The 25,614-nt window shown below is 38.8% G+C and overlaps 1 protein-coding gene across 13 annotated transcripts in view; it reads left to right on the top strand.

Moving 5' to 3' along the window:
- Positions 1–1,476: 1,476 nt before the first annotated feature.
- The window catches only part of PTPRC (protein tyrosine phosphatase receptor type C), a 63,801-nt gene continuing 39,663 nt past the window's right edge, over positions 1,477–25,614 (top strand). For all 13 annotated transcript variants that reach the window (XM_068690075.1, XM_068690079.1, XM_068690081.1 and 10 more), the window contains exons 1-2: positions 1,477–1,617; positions 1,703–1,820. In XM_068690075.1, the coding sequence (XP_068546176.1) occupies positions 1,754–1,820 (67 nt within the window). In that variant the 5' untranslated portion in view covers positions 1,477–1,617; positions 1,703–1,753. The remainder of the gene's footprint in view (positions 1,618–1,702; positions 1,821–25,614) is intronic.

Raw genomic sequence — 25,614 nt, forward strand, 5'->3', positions numbered from 1 at the left:
GAATTATCTATGAGTTGCATTTGTAACCTGAATCAGTAATTTAATGGCTGATAATGGTTTATAGGTTCTCAGCTATCAAGTGAGAGTAATAATAATATGCAATAACGGTATGATGGCTAGAGTGTGTGATGTTATCATTAAGTAATAATGTGATATGTTGCAATTTTTAAATGATGTGAAGGCTTTTTAAATATCACACAGCCAGGAAAGGTCCACTATGGAGGAATTTTTCTTGAGGAGACAGCTGGAGAAATCAAGCAGAGGTTGTATACAACTGCTGGGGCATGTCAGGTAGAAATGGAGACTGGTTGTTGTTGAGAGCCTTTGCACAAAATTCTCCATTGGCTGCAATGCACTATATTCATCAGCTGGGACGCTTCAGTAGTAAGGTTTCATCCAGAGTAACAGGGACTTAGATGTCATAGATATGGCTATATTCCACATTCAACTTACACCTCTAGGGTGATGGAGTTATGTATCAAAACTGGTGTCTCTGAAGTGTCAGACTTCCATGAGTTTCGTTCTAAACACATTCACAATGTCATTATTTTACTCTTTAATGGAAGCTAAGATTTTGGCCTGTGTTATAGGACTTCACTCAATATTGGATGTGTAGAAGTTGGATTTAATCTTATGAGGAGTTGGATTCACTTATATGATCTAAATTATTGTGTGAATATGTGCAACATTTTCAAGTATGATGCTTTAGGAAGTCTCTGAAGTATTTATGACATGAGCAATAAACACAAAATTTGTGGGATGATTGGACCAGGTGTTCTTGGAGATCTTTTCCAACCTTAATGATTCTGTGATTCTACATATATACTCTTCCTTTCCCTTTTAATTTCATGACAGCATTCTGGTGGATCTTTTAAAAACTTTGCAGCCTCTAATAAAAAAAAGCAATTCCAACATTTATTCCCTTTGTAAGCTACCATGTAACGTGCATTTGTTATCCAGTTATTGAATCTTAGCTCAGTGAATATAGTGGCTAAATGCCTTTGGTCTACCTTGCATCTACTCCAGGAAAGGAACCACAATCCTCCATCACTGTCATGGTAGAGAATTGCACGGAGAATACCAAGTGAAGAACTGACCATCTCAGAAAGCAGAATTAGATGACCTCTATCCATTTGTTGGGTATTACTGTCATGCCTAGAACTGCATTCTTGCAGAAAGATTCAGAAATATATGTTTTTATGAAGGCCTGTTGCCAGAGAAAAGGTTTTATTCACCAATTGTTTGGGTTTCTCTTTCTTTCAACAGAAATCTCAAGAGTCCACAAATGAGAGGTCTCAATGAAATGCATACAGTAGAAAAGTGAATACAAAGAAAAAGAATGACTGACTGCTTGTTGGGTCCAGTCCTTTGAAAAGTTAAGTCTTGTTATTCCCTCAGTAGAAATGGCTGAAAACAACCTGTTTCACTCGAATTAAGGAAGCTGAGCATTACTGCAGCAACTTAAGAAAAACCCTGTTGACTTCCTGGAAACTGAAAGAATTTTTTTTGAAGAAGTAGTTGTCTCTGACATCACTAAACTGCATAGCAAGTTTGTGAGTGGTTAGTTTGGGGGTAACAGAGGAAGCGACTCCTTCACAGATAAGCAGGCAGTATAATGTATGTGCCTGGTTACTCTCCTTTTTGGTTCAAGTTTTGCTGAGAAATTATTTTGCAGACAGATAACTCTTATTTTGCTTTCCAGTGAGAGACACATGCTGCTTCATAAGGATACGCCTGATTTCCAGAAATAACCATGTTTTTGTGGCTTAAGCTCTTGGCGTTTGGCGTTGCCCTCCTGTGTCAGGATGCTTTTGTCAAAGGTAGGTAGCAACTCATACTTCATTCTCTAATTTTGATCCCATAATGTCCTCTGTAGAACTAAAACAGATTCAAAACTTTGTAAAGTGGAGAAATAAGTTCTTTATTCAGCAACTAGAATGCAATTATTTGCAGTGGTGTCCGAACCTGGATCAAGAAGATCGATGCATAACGTACACGGCTAAAATGTCTTCTGTGTGGTCATTTCATTCGTGATTTTTTAAGAACAACTTAAAAAAGATTTGTAGTTGCATTTAAAAGAGATCTCTTAGGTGAATGTGTTCAATATAACCTTTATGTTTGTTTTCATTTCACAATGCAGTACTTTGTCTTCTGTGTTTAAAATCTTAAAAAAAAATAAAAATAAAAAAATGTTCCCATCCATTTAAGCTGTTCCCTGATCTTAGAGTCTATCTGTGGTTCCTCAAATTTTGATTTGTACTGCAGTGGGGTTAAGAAAAAAATCTCAACCATTGTAAGTTAATTTCTATATCCAGGAAATTACTTTTATAATTAATTAGTTTTTAAAAATTGCTTCTTAAAAAACTTTCAGAATTGTAGATATGGATATTAGGCCACTGCAGGTGAATTTGTCACAGATACTGTAAGTAGCAAGAAAAGCAGTTAATTTTGAGGTAGTACTCTATATAAAGATAATAACTTTATGGACCTATGTTTAAGAAGACATTTTTGTAAAAAGAATGTATAGTATTTTATATTCATGTACCTGCCATCAGTTTAGTTAGTTAAAGAAATTAGGGATTATAGCAGACACAAAGGGCTTTTTTTCCCTTAAGTAATGTTTGCCTTAAAAGTGGCTAATAACATGTATTCCGAAATGGTAGTAGATTATATGCAGCACTGAAACCTCTTCTCACATGCGTATGTATGGTTCTTATTATCATGTCACTGTAAAAACTCCAGGTTTATAGTGATGTGAGCAGGAAAATTATCTGCCTTTAGATGATAACTAGCAAAGAAGAGCTTTAAAGTCCAAGCATTAGTCTCCTTATCCTTCAGAGTCCCTGAAGAAAACCAGCGCTGAATAAATCTGGTTAGTAGATTACATTATAAGAAAAGTGAATGCCAACAGTAAAGGAAAAGCGTGAAGTTCTTTTTCTTTTTTTTTCTTTTTTTTTTTCTTTCTTTTCTTTTTTTCTTTTTCTTTTTCTTTTTCTTTTTCTTTTTCTTTTTCTTTTTCTTTTTCTTTTTCTTTTTCTTTTTCTTTTTCTTTTTCTTTTTCTTTTTCTTTTTCTTTTTCTTTTTCTTTTTCTTTTTTTCTGAATCTTCTGTCCTACTTTCTATTTTTTAAGTCTTTTTCTAAGACTTCCCACTGGTTCCTTTTCTTCAGGAAGAGCAGGTTAGTGTCTGCTCTCTCACAGCTACCTCCACAGTCAGTTGATGTGTTAGCTAACAGAGAGGGCTGGAAGACTTAAAGAGGGTTAGTGGTATTTTATTTCAAATAGTAATTATTTTCTTGGTCTGCACACAGCAGTCTAGCTTTAGTGAGTTCCTCTGTGGTTTTTTTTTTTTTTTTTTTTTTTAACGAAGAGCATCAAAGAAATGATGTTTTAACTCTTCATTACATTAGGACACTTAAAGCAATTAACAGTTTGATGCTACAATGTCAAGTACTCAACCTCACAGACCTTGTTTTCTCCGCGCAGTTTGGCACATGCACTTGTGAGAACACAGAGCTCCTCTCCTTCTGTCTGGTATTACACTTTACATTTATGACCCATCTGCATAACTTCCTAATTTCATTGAATTTTGATGTGGGACCCCTTTATATAAATAATGGTCAGAGTGGGAAGGGTCAGAGCAGGTGTCTCAGAGAGGCTGATTCTTCCATCAGGGAGCCAGAAGCATTATCTCAGCTTTGCTGCATAGATTACTCTGCGTGGTGGCTAGGGACTGTTGTGCAGTCTTCTCCACAGGAATTTGTTATTGGAGGATAAATGTTAGGAAATGTTGGCGTAGGCTTTGGTTTTATGGCAAGAACAATTTTCAGTCACTTATTAGTAAGAGTTGGGTGTGCTTTGGGACTCGTTTTTGTATTAGTATTTACTCAGAGAGCATTGTAAGCGTTTGCATTGCTGAAGTGTTTCACTAAACTCATCAGCGCTTTGTGCACTGTTCATTAGTCTTTCATCTTCACCTGCTTGGCATAGCTAGCTTTCTGAAAATCTTCAGCAGACAGCTGCATGCTTCTTTGAAATCTTCAGTGGGAAATTGATAATATAATACTTTCAAATATCTAAGCTGACTTGCTTTTCAAAAAAGTCGTGCTAACATAACTGATGCAATGCAACAACAGTGTTGTCTTTGCAACAACGACAGCAGAACAAAACAATCAAAACAACAATTAAAAAATCCTTTATTCCCATTAAATAATAATAATAATAAAGAAAGCAAAATAAATGCTTGCAGGACTTGCACTTTTTTCCCATTAGCTTCTTAATTTAGGTTTCTCCCCCACAAAAGTATTAGCAATTTGGCAGCTTTCAGAAAGCTTCGCCCACTGCTGTGCCACTTCCTTTATTTCAGGAAGTTAAAAAATTGCTTGGTAGTTTTCGATGTGACTTTTTTATTCTCCAAGTAAAATGTATCGAGCTTCAGTGGGCATGCAGAAATCTGAGGCCATGGAGTCTCTGTTCTCAGCTGTGGAGGTTTCCACCTAGAAGTGTTATGTTTTCTTTGCACAGCCGTCAGCTTCTGTATAGATCATGCTATGGTTCTGACTTTCTGTGAAAAGGTCTATTCCTTTGGAAAGTGTCTGGCAGATCTACTTTTCAAGTGGCAGAACTTTGTAATATTGGCTCGTTTTCTGTGTCCAGTAAAGGATGAGGGGAATTGTGCAGGCAGGAGGATAGGCATTAGGGTAAAAGAAAGTGAAGTCCGGTGTCTCCACAACACCCCCTCTGAGGTTTTCCTCTTAGAGGCACCCCACTGCACGTTCCCTCTAGGACTGTATCGTATTCTTTATTTCAGTGGTGAACTTGAGGCTTTCTGAAATACATATCTCAGAGTCCTGTGGACAGGGACCTGTTAATAATTTGAAACAAATTACTTGCTTTTCATATCTTGCACGCTTCAAATACTTGCTTCAAGATCAAGAGTTGGTGTCTGCAGGGAGCTGCAGGCAGTCCTGCTCACTTCCTGGGCTGCCTCAGATGCAAGCCAGCTCTAAACTGGAAGCCACTCTGATTATGGTGGAGTTCTCATTATGAGTTACGATGAACTCCACTCATGGTGGAGTTCATCATTAACAGGATGCTCATGTTAGTCTGAGCACAGTACCACACCAACATGGCTACGTGGTTTCTGGGCAAGAATTAGCTCCAGACTTTGACCAAATGTGTAATTTTTCTTCACCTGTTCAGCTGATCCTACACAAACAGAATAAGCTGATGGCTGCGTTGTTGTGGGATGTTGATTGATAACTGTAGTTAGGGCAAGAGATAACGGTTCAAAGCTAATGGGTCTTTCTTACATAGTGTGGCAATGGTGTTTGCTAGTCATTCTGTATTCACTTACATTAGTGTATCAACATAGAGAGAATGTTTTACCACTGTAAACGTAAAGCCACAAAGCTGCCAGGCAGAGACTCATTCTAGAGAAAATCCTGCTCTCAGTGGCAGGGTGTATTGGAACCATTTCGTCTAGTTTTAGTTTTTCTTTGGTGAACATAAATTTATATGTTTTGATTCTGAATAACATATCAATAGTGAATGGGTTAGACAAATCATGTATATAACGAGGCATGAAGGAGGAAACAGGATGAAGTGACTTTTCAAAATATTTCTTGTATTAGGAATCAAGCTATGTTTGTCTGACTTCAGTGACCTATCTGCAAAGCTGACTGCCTCCCTGAGAGTGTGTGTGCGCGTTAAACAAGTAGGCAACCTCCACACTGAAACTGTGAACGTGTTCTGTGTGGCGCATGAAAATTATCCTGTTCTCTTTTCTGTGCAGATGCATTGTGGCATGCTCTGTACCCTTCTGGAAGCAAGCAAAGGAGAACAGCAGGCCATGAAAATATTTTGTCCTCTGTTTATATTCTTGGTCTACTTCAAAGAGTTACTATTAACAGGCATATATCTGGCCAACCAGGCAGGCAGAGCAAATTAACCAACACTGAGCTGTCTGCTGTGTTGGTGTGACTTTTCTTCATACTCATTTAACTACCTTGTTTAGCATTAGCTCAGGTGTCTCCGTATTACCCTGCATTTTGCAGAACACACACACCCCGAGGCTTGCTGCTGCCTCTCCCCCTAGCTGTGGTGTCTGTTCCTCCCCGGCTGCTGGCCCTGGGGGTGAAGACCGCAGCGCACTGGGGTGGCTGCAGCAATGATACCCAAGACAGCTGTGCAAAGAGGCAATGTGGGAAGGTGTCATGTGCTGGGCAAGGCTTGCTAGCGTGTGAGTGCCTTTCAAACCCTAGCAAGAACCGCTGTGTGTTCTTGGGAACGTTAACACGTTAACAGACTCGCTAGGGTTGAACAGGATGCCCGTGGGCTTCTCAGGACTGCAGCATCCTTGAGCTGGCTGCTGAGGTTGGGACTGGCAGCCCTGCCTGGGAAGCAGTGGTTGTCCCTGAGCTCTGCAGTTTTCCCATTGTGTGGAGTTGTCAGTTGTTTGTGTTTATTCATCTTTAATTGTATATAACTAGAAATCAAACAATTATTTCTTTTAGGCAAACTTATGAAGTACAGAACATCAAAATGTTTTGGGAGGTAATTGTCTACTCTCTTCAAGGCAAAGATTAGGCCCTGAATTCCTTCTTTGCCATCACTGGTAAAAAGTCTCAAATTGGCAATACTGACTTCCCCTTGTAAATATCGAGATTAAAGTAATCTAAACAGTAGTGAAAGCTTTTTTTTTTTTTTTTCTCCTTTTTTTTTTTTTTTATTTTTAATTTTCCTCCTGCAACTTAACTGTTCTCAGACTGCTGCACTGTGTGTCCTGATACATTTCCAGGCTATCCATACACTTGTAAACAGATCATGTTCAATGGGGTTTCAGTAACATTTACAGCATTTTATCTATTTCCAGGCTTCCTTCTGTTTCAAGTAAAGCAGCTTGGGGCCCTCAGTGCCAGGATTTTAGAACCTAGCTGTGAGCAGTGCCAGCACATATTATCCATAGCTCTGCAGATAGCTAACGGAATCCGCTCCTTTTCTGTTCTTTTATGCTGCTGCTTTGCAGTACTTCCACAAATGTTCTTCCACTTATTCCCTCAGTGTCAGTGCCTCCTCAGGTAGCCTGCTTGCTTAGTTTTCAATTCTCTACTTTCAAAGACTTCTGTTACAACCTGTCTGTTATTCATTCATAATCCCACTGCCCTGCACAGAGCTCTAGAGGTATATTTTGTTGTGCATGAATAATTTCTGTTGTTGTTGCAAAAATGTGGACACCATGGAGCAATATTTTTAATTGCCTTTGCAAATGTATTTTTTTCCCTGACAAAAAAAAAAAATATCAGTCTGTGTCTAATAGAAAAATGAAGCCATACAAAGATGCTTTCTGTGCAGCATATAAGCAAATAGCTTTTTATTATATGAAGCTTATACTTCTTACACAACCTGACAGATTTTAACTCAGGGAAATGTAGTGCAATACAGAATCTTAGCTGAGATGGCGAGTAAAGCCTTTCCAGCTAATCATATGCATTGCTGAGGCAATGCTGAGTGGAATATTTAATGTGTTGTTATCTCCTGAACTGTTTCTGGGTGTTTGTGAGTTAAAATATATGTAGGTGGAGAAAAGAGTAAGATAAATGGCAGAACATATTCAAGCTTTTAGAATAAGATGTAAGAGACAGAAATCATTGGCTATCTCAGAAACTCATGGTGTGAAGTGTTGTCTTCATTTTTCCAGATCTGTTACATCATCTATAAAGTTGAGGGTACTAATGGTTATCATATTACAACATACAAAGTCATAATTCCTTAAATATTCAGAGGGATGCTTGTCCTTTGCAGCCTGTAAGTTACCCCAAATTAATCTGAATAAACTTCAGAGTGCATTAGAATATTTTGAGTAGTGTATCTGAGCAATGAAAATGAAAAGCATGAAACAAATGACTTCTGCATAAAGCTCTGATCTGTTCTCCATTCTAGAGCACAGGTGTTGTCAACAGGGAGTTGATACTTTTGTGCTAAATAAGAGCAACCCATACTGTGCTTAATGTCAGCCAATCTGAAATTCTCTAAAATGCAATCATGTCTAATGTAGTCTCCATTTTAACCATTGCTGGGTGAAAGAACTGAATTCAGTGAGCCCTTGAGAGACAGAAACAGAGCTGCCAGCTTTTTACTTCCATTGTCTGCAGATGAGGTGAGATCAACATGTGCCACATGCACCAGAGTTGCAAAAGGCTTCACCTTACAAAGCATCCTCCCCACTTAGGGGTGAATACTATACTGAGCCTTTCTAGCAATCTAGGTGTTTTAGAAGTTGTAGTCGTAACATTTATAAATATAACTCTCCTAGAGAAGTGCTGGCCAAGCTGAATCCATTTAAAATCGTAGGCTCACAAAACAGAAGGGAAGATGGCCAATATTGCTGCAATTCAATTTATCTTCTTGAGATACACCTCAGATACCTTAAAACACAAACAGAATCACATGCATGCATTAGATAAATCTTTTGTTTTAATGAGGTTTCGTTAGAGTATCTGGAGGATTTCTCTATTCATACTCTTGGAAGCATTCAAATGATAATAAATCATTTATATTTTAAATGGTAGGCAAATTTCTTACTAGGTTCTTGATAGCAGTGATAGAATATTGCCCTAGGTTTCTTGTAAGCAGTACACAAGCTCCCCCATCCCAGCAATATTTCCCATGTGTGTGAATTTGTATGACTGCACAATGTATCTGGGTATGCGAGCAGAGAGATCACATTTAGGATACTTGAATCTGCCCAGTATGTACATGAAACGGTTTGGCCTTGTTTGCAGTTTCATTAATGCTTCTGTGCTCAACTGTGCTGGCTCAACAGAACTGAAAGACTTTTCTACATCCTCCACACCTGCAGTCTGGTGTTCTAGTCTGGAGTATGAAATGTGGTTGAGGTTTGGGGAAAGACGTGAAATAGCAGTAAGAATTACACATTAGTGCGAATCGGTGGCATAGTGCGACAGTAGCATTGCTGGTTTTGCAGCTCTGGTCTGCTAATCAAAGGACACAGAAATAAACGTTTCTAGGAGCCACACAATGCACTCATTGTCACTCTGAGAAAACATTAGGAATTAATTAGTGCTTAACCTAGTGTCCACTTGAGCTGATATATACTTAGAGAGCAGAATGACAAAATAGCTCTGAGTTACGAAGCTTTGCAGTGGAATTGTGCTGAACATGAGGGACGCAGTTCAAGCAGATGAATGTGAGATCCACAAGTAGCTGTGTTTAGTTTGTGTTTTAATATTGGGAAGAGAGCTGTTTATGTGTGAGTAATTCTGCTCGAGACATCAACAAGTGTATTATCATTGCAGGAGTGTGCCTTAAATGGCAAGGGAAAGATTGCCTGCAAACCACAGCTTCTAAAAAACACTCTCCACTGAGCAATGAGGACATGTTAAAAGTAGAGCGCATGTCAGATACGCCATTTTCAGCTGCTCTCTCTGCAGTCGCTGCTCTTGGTTTCTCTTCGCAACAGAACTGCTGGTTACCTAAGTTTTGCCTCAGTGGTGACGTCAGTGGAAAGTCTGCAAAGGCAGACTTTGAAACTTTTAACAGTGTTACAGGGTTTATTTTATCTTTGTGGTTTATACTGTGTTTTTTTGAAATTTCTTTGGCTTTATATTAAAATAAGGAAAAAAATTATACACACACACATATATATAACCTACCTGAAGTCCTTAAACTTTAAGTGCTGCTTTCCTGTATGCTTCCCTGAGAAAGCTGCCCGAAGGAGACACCCCTGGTTTTCACTGTCAGTTCCAAAACACCTGAGAGCAGTTTTTTCATAGTAGAAAAGCTTCAGATTTTCAGAAGACCGCTACATGTTGGTCACTCAGATAACATGAAAAATATGAGAGTGCAGCTGCAAGTTAGTCTTTTCTGAGAGTATTGCTGCAGCTGTGAATCCTGAGCACTTGGAAAGTCAGGGGGGAGCTGCTTGTGTATGTGTTTGGGACAGTCTGACCTCTGTGTATAGTAGGGCTAATGACCTCAGGCGTGATCAAGCGTTCCTCTTGGGCCAGGTGCTGTACTAACAGAGGATGAAGGACAGCCTTGTCCACAAAGAGTTTGATCTGATTCTGGACAGCATGGACATTTCTTGAAAAGGAATGGTACAGAGGAAAGACAGATGAGGGAAAAAAGCAATAGTAGCATATGTGCCCAGCCAAACACCTTGTCCAATCCCATGTTATTTCTTTTTCTGTGAAAGGAACGTACAGCACCTTATTCAGAGGAACACATAACTGAATAAATTATTCCCTGGATCCAGAACAAACTCTCCTGCATAAATCCATGTATTGCAATTCTCACACTTTGCTCTTACAACTTCCTTACGTGACAACAACTGATGCAGCTTTTTCATGGCAGATTATTCTGAATGATAAAATAGCCCAAGGTAAAAACTTCTGCTGCTCTGGAGCTCTTTTTTTTTTTTTGCTAGATAGAAATAACAAAATCAGTTCACATATGAAGGCACTAGATTTGTTTGTAATGATTATTTTCTCCAGCTGTTTAATCCTTTCATTAACAAATTGTATTCTCTAACCAGTGAGTGAAATAGTCAACAACAAAAAATAAACAACAGAATGTGTGGATGATGTGTTACAAACACACTCACGCTTTTGTTTGGGAGAGCATATGATTTCACCCCTCTGATACTCAATTCTTGTAACAGCTCATCCTCTGTAGATATATTATCTAATGTGAATAGCATCTGCATGTGAAAAAGAGGGACCACATTTCATGGTCTGCTCAGTTTCAAAATTCTTTACGTTATGTTCAGCATTCTTATATCTGAGTGCTCATAAACAGTAACAACAATAGCTAAATGAATTCTGACTTGTCATTGCCCCTAAATATTTATTTAGATTAGAAAAAAAAAAAAAGACAATTTTTCCTCTTGAAAAAAATGGAGGAAGAAGAAATACAGAGGTTGCTTTCAGGAGCACAGAGAATGACATCATATTTCTTGGATATCATGTTGTGAACTTCGTGGACATGAGCTCTGGAATTGCCTCTAATTAATTCAAGTTTGGCCGTAGTGCGTTATAGAATAGTTTTGAAATACTTATTGAGCTCCACAGAGGTGGTTTGTGTGAGATTGGTTGTGAGCTGGAATTCCTCAGGGTATAAGGACTTTGAGGTTCTAGATCGCTGCAAGTTTGAGTAAAAAGATTTTGTTGTGAAATGCTGAGGGCTTGGAATGGCTGGGGCTGCTATTAAAACAGCTGATCATAAGATATGGCTATCACTAGACTTCCAAATGAAATTGATGTAAGATATGCTTAATAATACTGTCTTTCTGTAAAATCTGAGCTCTATCTGTTATGTCAGGTTATCTTTGTGACAATGTGCAACACAGGTAGCAGGAAACAGGTACAGCCCTGCATCCTGTTTAAAAATCACTTAAAACCTTCATGGCAGCCTTTGTAAAGCTCTGCAGTGATTGATAGAGTGATAAATCTTTTAAGTTATGGTTGATATCAGATCTTCACAGTGTTAGTGGATTAGTAATTGTCTTCTTTAGACTTTTTCCCTGTAGTTATAAGCATATAATGTTCAGAAAGCAGTTCTAAGGAGATATGAAGCTAAGTGATGAAACTGGTTTAAGAGAAGAGGTTGGATGCTGAGACTGAGATTGCAGCAGGGAACAGAGCAGCTGGAAGGAGCAAAGGAAAGACCTGAAAAACTGCTATCCGAGCCTAGACAGGGTATGGGAAAAGACGGGTGTGCGGTAGGAATCAGAAGCCTAAGGAATTGGGTCTAACTAGATGAGATAGCTCTGTTTTGATAGAAAACATGACTTGAGCAAAGACAGGCCAGTAAAGATATACAGGACTAGAAGTAAGGAAGTAAGAAAAATTGTTTGTCTCTATGTTGTACTCAGCGAAAGTCTGAGTTTCACCACTCTTCTGCTGTCAGCAAACACCTCACTGATGAAAGTCTTCTAGCACCGTCCTGCACAGAAGATGAAAACATGCTAATGCTATCAGTACTCCCCTAACTCCAGAGGCAGACCTGAGCAAGGAGATGGATACAAGTCTCAGTCTTGCTGATAAAGCCTGGGAAGAGTACTATTGTGCCCTCTCATAGCATGTTTTTATTTTATTTTATTTTATTTTATTTTATTTTATTTTATTTTATTTTATTTTATTTTATTTTATTTTATTTTATTTTATTTTATTTTATTTTATTTTATTTTACTTTATTTTACTTTATTTTACTTTATTTTACTTTATTTTACTTTATTTTACTTTATTTTACTTTATTTTACTTTATTTTACTTTATTTTATTTTATTTTATTTTATTTTATTTTATTTTATTTTATTTTATTTTATTTTATTTTATTTTATTTTATTTTATTTTATTTTTTTGAGCGTGTGTTCTGTTTTGTTTTTTGGAGGGTGGAAGATGTTTTTAAAAATAAAAATTCACACACACAGAGTGATGTTAAAGTTGTAAAGCCAAGCACTCACAGTTTTCAGGACTCAGCCTTCTCTGTATGTCTTATGGTAGTTTTTACTATCATACAGTTTTCCCCCTAAAGGATTTGCTTTTCTGTGTAGAGAATGAAAATATATTCAGACAACGTATTTTTCTGTGTTGTTCAATGCATAGTTTGGGCCATATTTATTGACTCACTATTCAAAACCTTTTCTGCAGCTAGAAATGGTAGTTTCCCCTTGAGATTTTCAATGGTGTTCCTCATCTGTGTCTCAGTGCAGTACAAAAATGGATTTCCAAGTTCGGGATGATTAAATGAGAAAGCTCAATCTGAGATCTGCCAGGGAGTATACTCCTTAAAGCATCATTTCTGTTAATTTGCTGGTTTGAAGGCTCACCAATTCTGTAAAGTAGGGTGGTGTACTGAAAATAAGAACCTGTTAAATGCAGAAAGGTTATTAACGGCTGCTGCATGGAACATTTAGCATAAGTAGGTTTTGTAGCATCATATAAGAATTCTGTGGTGAGCTGGTATATAATCCTCTTACCTAAAGCAGAATTTTACTGCTTAGCTATGAGACCTCTTTTCTTTTTGTAGTCCCATGGCTCCTGCATAGCATTAACTCTGCAGGCAGAAGGTATCTTCACGGCACACTCTGTGGTGTTTCTGGGCTGTGCTGAACAAAAAGAGCAGCCTGTGATCACCGACTAAAAGGTCTCAGCGATGTCCATAGGCTTTGGGAAAGGGAAAGAGCCCAGGCTCTACAAGCTAAGGCTAAGACAATACCAATGGACATTTGCCAATTCTTGAATAATTGCCACTGCTTCCCAAACAATGTCTTCTGAAACAGCTTGTGTGCGTAGGACTGTCGTATAAAATAGTCATTGTGTCTGCGAAAGTCACATCTATCTGAAACTTTATTGAGTGTATTTCTGTGTTGAAATCCTTCTGGTAATATTGTAAAAGAAGCAAATCGAGATTTTCTCATAGCTACTCTTCGACGATCATTTGGTGGTTTTTTTTTGTTGTGTTTTTTTTTTTTTTTTTTTTTTTTGCTAAGACATCTAGCGAGGTCTGGTAACACATCCAGTTCTTGGCAGCAGTGTGATGTCAATCCTGCACCTCTTGACCCAGCACAACACGCTGGTGGCTGTCTTCTACTTATTTCTGAGGAGTGTGATTATCTCTATTGTATTTTTGACCAATGAAACTGACTTGTGTATTGTTAATGTTTTCATCATTTTTGTACTGCTTTCTATTATTGTTTATCAAAATGGAATTGGCATTTGTTGTTGTTACATATTCAACAAATGACTTGAAATATTTGGAGGTATTCCTGCTTCCTGCAAAAAGGACTGAAACATTGCAAAGTAGATTCCCATTCAGTGGGGTGTAGAACTGATATGGAAGTAGCAGGAAGATGCTTCAGAAAAACCACCACAGTTTAAAAATCAAATCAGTCTCTGGTATGTTTGGTGTTTTAGCCTTTGTTTTTATATATTTAATCAGCACCAATACTTGCAAAGTTGAAAGATGTTAGAGAATACAGGTGCAAAATATTGTGCAGAAATAGTTGTTATCTTTGCTCAGGTGTAAGAGAGAGGTTTGAGGATAAAAAACAAAAACTTAAGTGTTTTTTTTTTTTTTTTTGACTATTTCAATTCTTTCAAAGTGAAGACATCTAGCAAATTTTGTGTTACTGCTGGAATGCCAAAATAAGAATTAAATATTAAAAAATATGTTGGCCTCTCTGGATCAGGTTAACATACTTGCAGCATAAACTGATTTCTGCCAAGTTTCTTTGTATTGTTGTTGTTGAAGCTGACAGAAGCTTTCCTGATGGATATACTGGAATTCCTGAGGATCACTTAGGCTCCTAATTCGCCTACCTGTTTTGGAACTATAAGCCTTTGAAATGTCTTACTATGAATGTACTGACATACTGATACCTTGTACTAATAATTGCAATCCTGGTGTCAAAACAAACACTAGAGGTTGTTTTTTTTTTTTTTGTTTGTTTGTTTGTTTGTTTTTTCCCCTAAGAAATAAGTGGAATTCTTTCATATGCAGGGAGTAAGTAAGTTTTGAGGGCACAATCACTATTTTATATATTAGAATGAAGAGAATAAAAGTGTAATAACTAAGCTCCAACATTTTAGTGCTAGGACAAAGAAAGCATTTTTATTTATTTATTTATTTATTTTTCTTTCTCCAAGGTAGCACTTGGAACCTGTTGCTCCCTAGTGACCTCATACTTTCCAAAATCCAGCTCTTAGCCTTTCCAACTAGTTACTTACTGACTGATTTGCTGCTTGGTCACTTGTCTCCTGTCACCAACTTGAGAGCTAGGGAAGATCTGGGCCCACAGTGGAAGGACATGAAAAGACTGTAATTCTGAGCACAGCTAAAGTTACGGAAAGAATGTCCTTCATTTTCTCAGTGATTAAATCAGATTCATTTTGAGGGACAAACACTAACGCTCTTGAACTGATTCATCAAGATAGGTAGCATCTTTGTCTCTCTATGAGTATGGAAAATTACCTGACCTTTGATGGATATTTGATAAACGCAGACACACAGACCTATGCTTAGTTTCCAGGAAGTGTAGGCAGAATACTATCATTCTTCCACTTAAAGATTAAAGACAATTCTTACAGGGGAGGGGGAGGAATTCCTGCTCGAAGAAGTTGCTGAGAATGTCTCTCTATGGAGTAAACATATTGTGCAGAATGAATGCAAAGAGGAAGAAGAAATATCTAGTTAAGAAAAATACATCCTTTTTCCAGTCAGGAAGGCATTTATTTCATACTAATAATTGTTGTAATGATTATAGTCTCCCTTCTGCAATTCTTACCTGGAGAAGCTTTCAGATAATATGTATGAGAGGTTAACTGAGGAAAAAATAGCTTGTCTTTAAGAGAAATGTTACTAAGACTTTGGCAATTTCACTTATTTAAGTTCTGTGCCTCTGAGAAAGCAAAGGGTTATTCACTACCTTAAATTTAAGAGGCAATTTCAGTGGAGTTCTTTACAGTGAAGGTAAAATACGTCAGTGTCAGGCTAAATGCACAAGGTTTGATCCCTTATGTATATTCACACAGCAGTGACAATCATGGAACATTTTTCATTACATTATTAGCTTGTGAGATGCTTGTGTCGTTAGAAGGTATTGTATGTATTTGCAGCAATCAGACTGCATGTTTATTGTACTGAGTTGGGCTAAACAGTAATTATTAGAGGAAATGCAACACAAAGAGCCATGGGACACCTGTTCATCCTCACAAATTGTCACCTTGTGGAGTTGATATAAAATATTTCTACTTCAGAAATGGACTTCAGTGAACCTTCATAAATATCTTGCAGTTACACAGAGCTCAAAACACATTAGTTAATCAAAGTCATTATTCCCAGGTTAAATGGAATCGGACACAGAGAGCTGATGTCCACAGTGTCACCTGGGAAGTTGCTGGACAAAAAGAAGTATCCTGTAACTTTTGCAGAGTAAGAAAAAGCAAAAAGAGGAGGGCAAATGAGGGCACAAGAAGAGCATTTTTAAAAATTCAAACTTTTAAGTCATCTATTTTGTAGCAAACAAGCAAAAATCATATTGAAAAATACAAAAAGGAAAGTAGAGTCCAACGCTGATTGTTTTGCAAAATTATCCATTCATTTAATGAATCCTTGCAGTCAGTCAGCCAAGTGGGAGGGGGTGTGTATATCACCTCAGACGCTTGCAGAAATCCTCAGTAATCTTCTGCATAAAGTACTTGTTACTCTAGTTGAGAGTGGACACAATAATGTAGCCTGAAAATCAGCAAGGGCTGGTGGGGAATGATGTAAGGGTAAATCCCTCTTCCTGAGAGAGCACTGCTGTCAGCTTCAATGGAAAATTTCTGCCTACTTTCAGGCAGGGGCGTTAAATTGAAGTACAAAGTAAAGTGCTGCTTGGACAGTTGGGTAAGATCAAAGAGTGGTAACTTGTATGTGTTCTGGAGCATAAGCAAGTTAGAGAGAAATGAGTAAATTAAGAGCAGGGAAATAGCAGTAATGCAAACAGTGCTGGCCATTTTGCAGCACCAGTCCATTTAGCAGCTGTACTAAATTTCATGTTCAGGAATTACTGTGTACTGCAGGAGGTGAACGCAAACAGGAATTAGCATGGTCAGGACTATAATGATAACTCTTCACAATCTGGATTTCTATTAAAGTTACTGTCTAATCTCCTTGTAAAACAAATGCAAAATCAAAACAGCTCAGCCACGCTGGTGCAGCAGGCTCCTCATCTGTGCTGTAGGTCAGAGTGACACATCTCTGCATCCTGTCCATGTGCACATAATGGCATTTTCACTGGAGGTGGGAGTTGTTACCATGTGCACGTGGTTGCAGTGTTGGTGCAGTTTAGAGACAGATGAGAAGTCTCACTACAGGAAACGTGATCGTTAGGGAAATGATCTGTCACAAAATTCATTGTAATGATATGTTTCAGAACAAAAAGTGCTTCAAAGCCTTTGCTCAAAAACAAACTCAAAACCAAATCTGTGTGACTTCTTCTCATACTGAGACAGGAGATTTCACTCATAATGAAGAATACTGGGAATGACTGACAGCGCCTGATGCTGAGTATTTGAAGTGTTGGATGTTGGTTTCTTGTCTGCACAATCCACTTAGAAGCTTCACAATGCAGTTGCTGAAGAAGATACCGGTTTGACTGCAAATAGATCCTAGCTTGGGCTCTCCGCGTATTGTCTTTATAATAAGGTGCTTTTCGTATGCCTGCTGTTATAAAAACCAAAACACTTTCAGAATTTCAGTTCTTTGATGATTCTTTGCCTAAAAAGCATTAGATTTAATACGATTTAAATGTCCAGTGTTTACAGACTTACTAGTGAATGTTTTTGATATTGCTTTTGATACATTTATTAACGTAATTGAAATGGTGAGCACCAGCCAGGCCCATGTCTTCTTTGCATATGAAGCCTCGCTATGTGGAAAAATAGAGGAAGTAAAAATATTCCTTAGAATTTCTCAGCTAGGACAGGAGTTTTCTGCAGAGTACAGGAGAAAAGAAAAAAAAAAAAAAAAAGATCTGAACATCATAATGTACAGATTCCGCAGATCTGGGGGAATTTTGAGGATTCTCTTGAGATACAAGGGTTGTTCGTATTCTGCAAAATCCAGTTCCTGCCACTTTTTTCCTTACAAGGACACATCCAGGTCTGTTGCATTAGCTCTGTACTGTCAGCAGGCTAATAATTAATCAGAATGAACTTTCTGTATTTCTTTATATAAATATATCCTTCTTTTCAATGGCATGTACGATTTGCCTATCAGGCAAATTCATTGAAATCAATCTTTCTTTTTTTTTCTTTCTTTTTTCTAATATTTATAAATCTGTTAAGCAGAGAGAAACAGTTGTTTTCTTTTATAAAATTGAAGTATTTTTATTGCTACCAGTCTTTTCCAAAACCTCAGTAATAATACAAACTATTAAATTAAAAAATAATTCTTAAAAATGGTATGGTAGATAAGAAATATGATGTGAAATGTCTAGGTGTAAACATCTGTGGATCTCTTCTGCAGGTAAAAAATGCTCAAAGCTTCTCATTGCGGCCTGGCCCTGTGACTGTCGGGGGACATCCAGGCACACGGCACTGTTCCCTTCCCTCCTGCAGGTTCAGGCTTCCTCATGTAGCAGCCAAGGCATGGCAGATGGACCCTTTGCTCTCTGGTATGCTTGATCTGGACCTGCAATCTTGGAAGCATTTTTGGATTTGTTGGTATAGGGCTAGACTATTGCCTTTTTGCTTGATGCTAGATTTTCTTTCAAGAAAGATCTCTGCATAAAGCTTGTGCATCTTGTCTTCAGAAAGTTAGCTTCAGAACTGAACGATGTGGTGTTCACCCAAAAGTTCTTGAAGAGACTTGTGAATATGAACTTAAAATAAAACCAAAAAAACAACTGCCTTATCATTAACATCAGTTGTTAGAGTGGAGCTCGGTGGGGTAGTCAGTGTACTCCAGAAATCATCTTTTTGAGGGTGGCTCTTTGCATTTCAGATCAATGAACCTTCAGTAGTTAGTTAAAGAATACTTGGAATGTAATATGGCACAGAAGAAAAAAAAAAAAAAGATAAACAAAACAAAACACATTGATTCTATTAAAAATCTTTAGTCCAGCTTGTACAGTGGTGGTTTAACAACCAATGGGCAGCTAAGTACCACCAAGCTGCTCTCTCTCTCCCTCTCCTCAGAAGGACAGGGGGAGAAAATATGATGAAAAAAGTAAAGCTCCTGGTTTGAGATGAGGAGCAGCTTAATGAAAGGAAAAAAAGCAAAGTCTGTATGGCAGCAAAAGGAGAAAAAAAAATCTCTACTTCCCATTAGCAAGAGATGTACTGCAGCTTCTTGGGAAGCAAGGACCTCAGCGCGCATCACAGTTGCTCAGGAACACCTTGATAATGGGTGTCCCCCCTTCTCCCCTGGATTTATTGCTGTGTGGCATCATACAGTAGGGGATATCCTTCTGGTCAGTTTAGGGCAGCTGACCTGACTGTGTCCACTCCTCACCTCCAGCCCACCCCTAGACTACTGGCCCCTGGGGGTGGAATTGGGGAGGGAGCCTTGGTGCTGAGCCAGCCCTGCTCAGCAGCAGCCGGAACATGGGTGTGCCATCAACACTGCTCTGGCCACAAGAGCAAAGCGCAGCGCTGTATGGGCTGCTGTGGGGAAAGGGAACTCTGTCCCAGCCAGTCCCAGCACATGTACACAAAGGAAGTTGTGGAGAGTGAATAATAAAAAATTAGCTAATTTAATTTCATTGAGGTTGTTTCCAGTCAGAGCTGGAAAAGAAAATACTGGTAGTAAAAAGCATTCATGTAATATTGAAGTGCCAATCTCTTTCTCAAACAGCTGTCCCATTGATAAAAGTTTCTTATAAAGGTTTAAGGAACAATACAATGGGGAAAAGTGATTGTATGACCAGACACCTGGGATGGGTACTGGATAACAGGCTATGTAGCCGTGCTGTCGTAATTTGTGTTGACTGGAAGCTGATTAGATGAAGGAAAATATATGTTTATTTCAGAAATATTATTGAACTTGTATATTTACTTTTGGCTGAAATGAATTTTCTCAAAATCAGGTCTCACAAAGTGTTTCTGGAGAGGGAACAAACCCACAAATGTGAATAGGTATTTCAGGCAATAGCGTGCACTGTACAGCAATCCTGAAACCCATCTGAAAGCCCTTGACTGGGAGAACCATCTCTTGGCAATGATGAACTGCATTCGTAGCCAGCTGGGAAAAGCAAGTGGATTGAGGTGAATATTTCAGTGTCACTTTTAGGGGTGGTATATGGTTGAAAAGAATCACATATCAAATACATTTTAATCTTTGCTAGTGGGTTGTATGCATTTTCTTAAGTGATTTCTATTTCCTTATCTATTTTGCACAGGTGTATTTATTCCTTCAGTGGCCTTCTGTGAGAAGGTGCAGCTCTTTGTCCCTGTTGGCAGCGGTGTGGGGGTGGTCTGTCATGGCTCGGTGTGTTAGCTGATGTACCAGCTTGGAGAAGCAATGGCAAAACTATGAGAGAAAAAAAGTACTTCAGGTGTTTGTACTGGGCGACTCAAATGGTCCTAGTCCAGGACAGTGTCGGGATTTTCTCTGTAGAGTAACGCTCACAGACGTTAAAGCACAAACCATCTCATTTGTTAGATGATGACCGTCTCGTACTGTGATGTACCCTGAGGCTTGTGTCATTGGAGAGGCTGCTTATGGACTGCTTTGTAGCTAAAAATGAGAGATGAGTCATTAGGATAATTGCACTTTCTGGTAATTTAGTTTTGTAGGATTCTGTGTTTTCAAATGCGGTAGGCTGAAGTGTTAATATTTTTGTATGTTGCTGCTATTCACCTTACTTACCTCAGTGAGGAAGTTTACTCATTTGTGGGTTGACAAGCAGCCTTGCCATGGGAAGGGGAAGGCGCTTGCTTAAAATGCTAGCTGAGAGCTGGTTTGCTAAATAGAGACCAGCACACTGCAAAAAGGAGATAAAATTAAGACACCCACATCCTGTGATACCATATAGTTCTTGTAGGCTGCCATTTACCAGGAAATGAAGAGAAGTCCATTAGTTCCAAACAGAGTTAAAACCCCACAGTGCTTATATTGTGCTTGATTTGCTTTATACAGTTGAAAGCATGCCTTGTGAGCTAGATCTTCTGATGCAACTCAGACTCTTCCTGTTGGTGTCAGAGGAAGAGCAAAATACAGCTCTGGCCACTTGCCTGCCATTTTAGTTCTGCAAATGAAAATAAGTACATTGCTGCAATTTGTAGTTAATGCAACTGCTCACGTACATCTACAATCATTATTTGCTGTTATTTCATGTCTCAGTTCTTGTCCTTGTTCAAAAAACCCCCACCACCAACAAAAAACAACAAAATATCCAGCCTTAAACCATTAAATGATTTGGACTGTGCTCTCTTTCTGGAACACGTACACATTTCTGAAGTCACAGACTAGGTGGAAGTGGGCATTTCCTTCTTCTTCCTGTGGTTGGCAGGAACAAAGCTAGGAATTTAAATTTTTATCTGTCTTTAGCAATAGATGATTAAATGGGGTCAAATGGGTGAATTTGGAAATTCCTTTGAAATTAAGTAGGTTAGCTTTTGAAAAGAAAGACTTTTCATTGAGCTTGCTAGTCTACCTGAAGTCAAACAGTATTCCCCTGGTGCAATCTGGTTAAGACTAGGAAGATAATCAGAGTGACATAGTCATGTCACAGGCTTGCTGAAAAATCATTTAAATAACTTTATAGAAGAATTTATAGAAGATTTAAATAACTTTATAGAAGGCCAAGCCAATCTCTTTGATCTTATCATCTCTAAATCTCAGGACTTTTGGTCAAGCTGGAAGACAGAGCAAACTTTCAAGGCACCCCAAATTATGCAATCTACATTGAAATTCTGAAGCAACTGCAAGGTTGTAGTGAGACTTGTGTATGAAACAGCCAGCATTTAGGCTACAGAGACTGAACGCATCTTTAAGATGGGAATATTTGTGCTGTGGAGGCAGAGACCAGTTTCCTGGAGTTTGATGTAAGCAGGTACATGATGGCAAGAAAACAAACTGTGCCAGGCAGGAAGAGCCTTGCCTGTAACACCAGGGACCATTGCAGTTTAGAGGCAGGACGCTGAAACTGTTCCAGAAGAGGCAGAGAACTAGGAACTGTATGGCAAGAGAGAAAAAAAAAAACAAAAATAAAAGCTAGAAGTAACCAAACACTTCTTGTGCAATTTTAGGCTTCCCAGCTGACGGTACCATTGTCTGGTGCATGTGCACAAAGCAACAGAGCTTTGCTGGACCTACAGCTGTCCCCAAACCCCTCTTTTAGACCACTAGTATATTAACGTGTCATCATAAGCTGTTGTGAGTGTCAGCATTATACATAGCCTGGACAGGACCACAAAAAACATATTGCTGGACAAAGCTACTAGTAGAGACTAAGCACATTTAACTACAATTTTGTTGTGTTAAAGTGCTCAAATAATTTTTCTTCCACTTCCTAGAGAGGTGGTGATTTGCCATGCATTTTATTTACTTTATGATAGCTCAAAATCTCTGCCAAACTAACAGATGAAGACCAAGCAAAACTCCAAGCTGACTGATGGGTAACCACCAAAACTGACCTCGCAGTTTTGTCCCCTAAGGACAGAGGAAGAAAGTTCACACACAAGACAAAAGGAACCCTCCCGTAGTTTAGCCACTCAAATCCAAACTGCAGCTGACTTATACTGAAACGGGTGTTTAACCATTTAGCTGACTAATGACTCATAGCCAAATAGACACAACTACAGGGCACAGCAAAGCAAGACTGACACATCCCTGAACACAGCTAGCTGCGTAAGCAGGATCTTTAACACTACGTTTGGTAATGTAGTACCAAAGCTCAGTAACATTGGTGTGGTAAAAGATGGCTTTCATTGGCAATTGCCAGTACCTTAAAATTGTGAGACAAAACATGCTTGGCTATTAAGCCATTGTACTACCTTTGCACTAAAAGCACCTGCACTCCTGTCTGGAGAGCAGATGCTCTGGCAAGAAGCCTACATTCCTCACGTAATGTAGACCCATGCTCACAGGGGGAACAGTGTGGTCAAACAGACTGCAACTGGTCTCGTTTGAGAAGTTCCCATGAGCACTGGGATCCCGCTCAGCCAGCAGCACCTCACCTCTGCACAGCCAGCTCCTTCGCTGCGGCCGGATTCCAGTCACCCATGAGGGGGCTGAGGGGATGTCAGCTGGTGTAAGAGGCGTTAGGGATCCTACCATTGTTTCTTGTGTTCTTTGGAGGATGCTTTCATAATAGTTCCATTTCTGTTCTCATTCATTAGAGAACCATATTCCCTTGGGGCAGTTATCTATCCCAGGCACCTGCCAAAATGAAAGGACAGCCTTTAATTCAATTTCCTTCTATACCTTCTCTGTTATGCGGGGCAGTGTGTCATCCATTCTTTGCCATGGGATTTGTTACAAACCCATCCTGTACAAAATGGGAACCCAAAGATAGAGTTTTACTTTTTAATAGATTTTTCAGACTATCTGGGTGTGAAGCTAATCTTGAAAGTCCAAACTGAGCAGCTGCAGCTTCCTCAAGGCTTCAGGTGTAATGGTCTCAGTTGCTGTGCTGATGCTGGGCACCATTACAAACTGTCATGATTTCAATTTGAATGAAATTACCTTGAAATTTTCAGTTTGCATCATGAAGTGTTATAAAAATAGACAAATTATTGAAGTTTGGCAGTGGGTCCTGTAGGTCATGATGGGTTTTGATTGTAGTTCAGTTGATCCAAGCATTCACATCTGGTGCAGACCAGCCCACAGAAAGCCAGGCACTTCCACACCGGAGCTGGTCTACGTGCACCAAGCGGCAGGCAGACGAAAGGCTCACGTGCCTTCCCCAACCAGCAGAGCTGAATGCTGAATTCAGCCCTGTCAGTCCCTGATACCCATTCGTATTTGTTGCTGGGGTGATATTAGGGATCTGTCCCGTGCTTATACCACAGCCTTTGTAGCACTCCTCATTCAGAACATCGTCTTAATTTAAACTATGGGCTTAATTCCTGCTGAAGGCATTGATGAATTTGGGTGTGGAAGTGAGCACTTACCAGAACCTTTTGTCTTTTTTTTTGCTTCGTTCATATAATCACATTTCTGTGGCTGTAGGGATGCTCAATAAACTCTGCAAGTGTTTTAATCTACAAACTGAAAAAATTCTGATACATTCCCTTGGTTAAAAAGGAAAAAAACAGTTAATTTTACCAGGTCAAGTGGTCATAAATTCATCACTATTTCAACCAAATGCTGGAAAATTAGAGACCTGCAAAGAATAGATTTCTTACCCACATTTGCACATTCTGTGTCTTTTTGTGTCAGCTTTTCCATCTGTCCTCACAGGAGACATTATACATACTACGTCCACGGTGCTCTGTCTGCGTGTGTGTCTGTATACAACCTGATACTCATTTTCCTGCTCACATAGCTTTTCTGACCTCCCACTTCCAAGTGGGAGTTGTACTTGCTGTTGTAAGATGTACAGTTGCCACTACATACGTCTTTCTTTTTATTAGACATCAGAAATGTTTACAGGTCTGCTAAATTTTCTGGCCTGTGCATTTCTGTCTCTAAAGCAAGAGTTTAAATTATCTGGAGCATGTAATTGGATGTTCTCTTGGCTTTGGCCTGAGGGCTTTCTCTGGGTCCCTATACTTTGAAAAGTCAATAAAACTCCTCCTAAATAATTTTTTGTCCAGCAGTCTTTACTTAGTATCTTTGATTTTAATCTTCTCACCCAGACCACTCAGCGTTTTTAGGTTACAAAATTGTGGTAAAGAAACAAACAAAAAAGTAAAGATTTATGAAATGCTAATAAAAATTACTTGCTACATACAAAAGAAAGAAACAGACTGTGCTTCTGTTGCTTTGAATTGTTAAAGAAGTACTGAAATTAGTCCTGTTCACATCCTGAGAAATGCAAGCTTTAGATTTCACTGGATCTTTGCTAGAATACTGGGCACTGTGAGCCCAGTGGAGTTGTTCTGAGCCTGTATTTTCATCTCCTGACATCTTCAGCAAACACAGTCTTTTAGAAAAGAATGGCCAGCGCAGAACTGAAAGCAAAATCAGATGAACTATTCCACCCACTCACCCCCACCCCCTTCTTATCATTCCCAGATAGATGGGTAGGTTAAAGTTGGGGCTAGCGTCTCATGATTGCCTGAATTAAAATAGCAAAAAAGAGCAAGAAAAAAAAGGTCAAGGGGATAGAGAAACCCTTTTCACTCAAAGTTTTTACTGATTCTAGGAGGAGTTGTGGGTGCTCAGCACTGCTGTGTAAGCTGTTCATCACTGTTGCTTCTGCTGTGACACGAATCACAGGTCCATTCTCCTGAGTGTTGGCTCAGCTTTCCTGAAGGGGCAGAGCAATCCAGATTTTGAGATAATGTGAGATTTTGTATGTACGTGCATGGCGTTCTGGGGAGTTCAAGTCTGAGTTGACTCTCTCTGAGAGTCTATTTGACTCTTTGCAGTCTCATGGCTCTCCCTGTTTGTGCCATCAGATGGGTCTGAACATATTTATTTTTTATAGCACTGTCAGGTTTGACTGCAAACTTCATGATTTTTAATGAAAATGATTTTCTGACCACAATATGCCAGTTTAGTAGGATAGTGCCACTGTCTCCACTTTGCAGATGATGTTATAGAGGCACAGAGATGGAGGCTGTGTCCGACTGCTCACACAGTAGTAACACTGAAGCAGTGTCTGTGTAATCACCGAGCAGGGCACAGACCCAACTGTCCTCATGCTAGCTGAGTACAAGATGGATATCAGGTTATCCATCAAACATTGGAAGTTCTGACTAATTTAAATACTGGTAAATGTTGCTTTTACATTAAAATAAATAAATAAATAAAAATAATTCCCTATTATTTTACATAGGAAACATATATACATAATTTTTAACTGACAGTTTTTCTTAAATATATTGATATGCTTCAATGAATAATTTACTTTTCAAATCATTTTTGTATAACGGTGGTAAAATCTGATCCTTAAATGATGCTTCCTATTATGTGTCACTATTTTACCGTACTTTAAA

Source organism: Anas acuta, chromosome 8, assembly GCF_963932015.1.
Source record: "Anas acuta chromosome 8, bAnaAcu1.1, whole genome shotgun sequence".
Classification (NCBI taxonomy): Eukaryota; Metazoa; Chordata; class Aves; order Anseriformes; family Anatidae; genus Anas; species Anas acuta.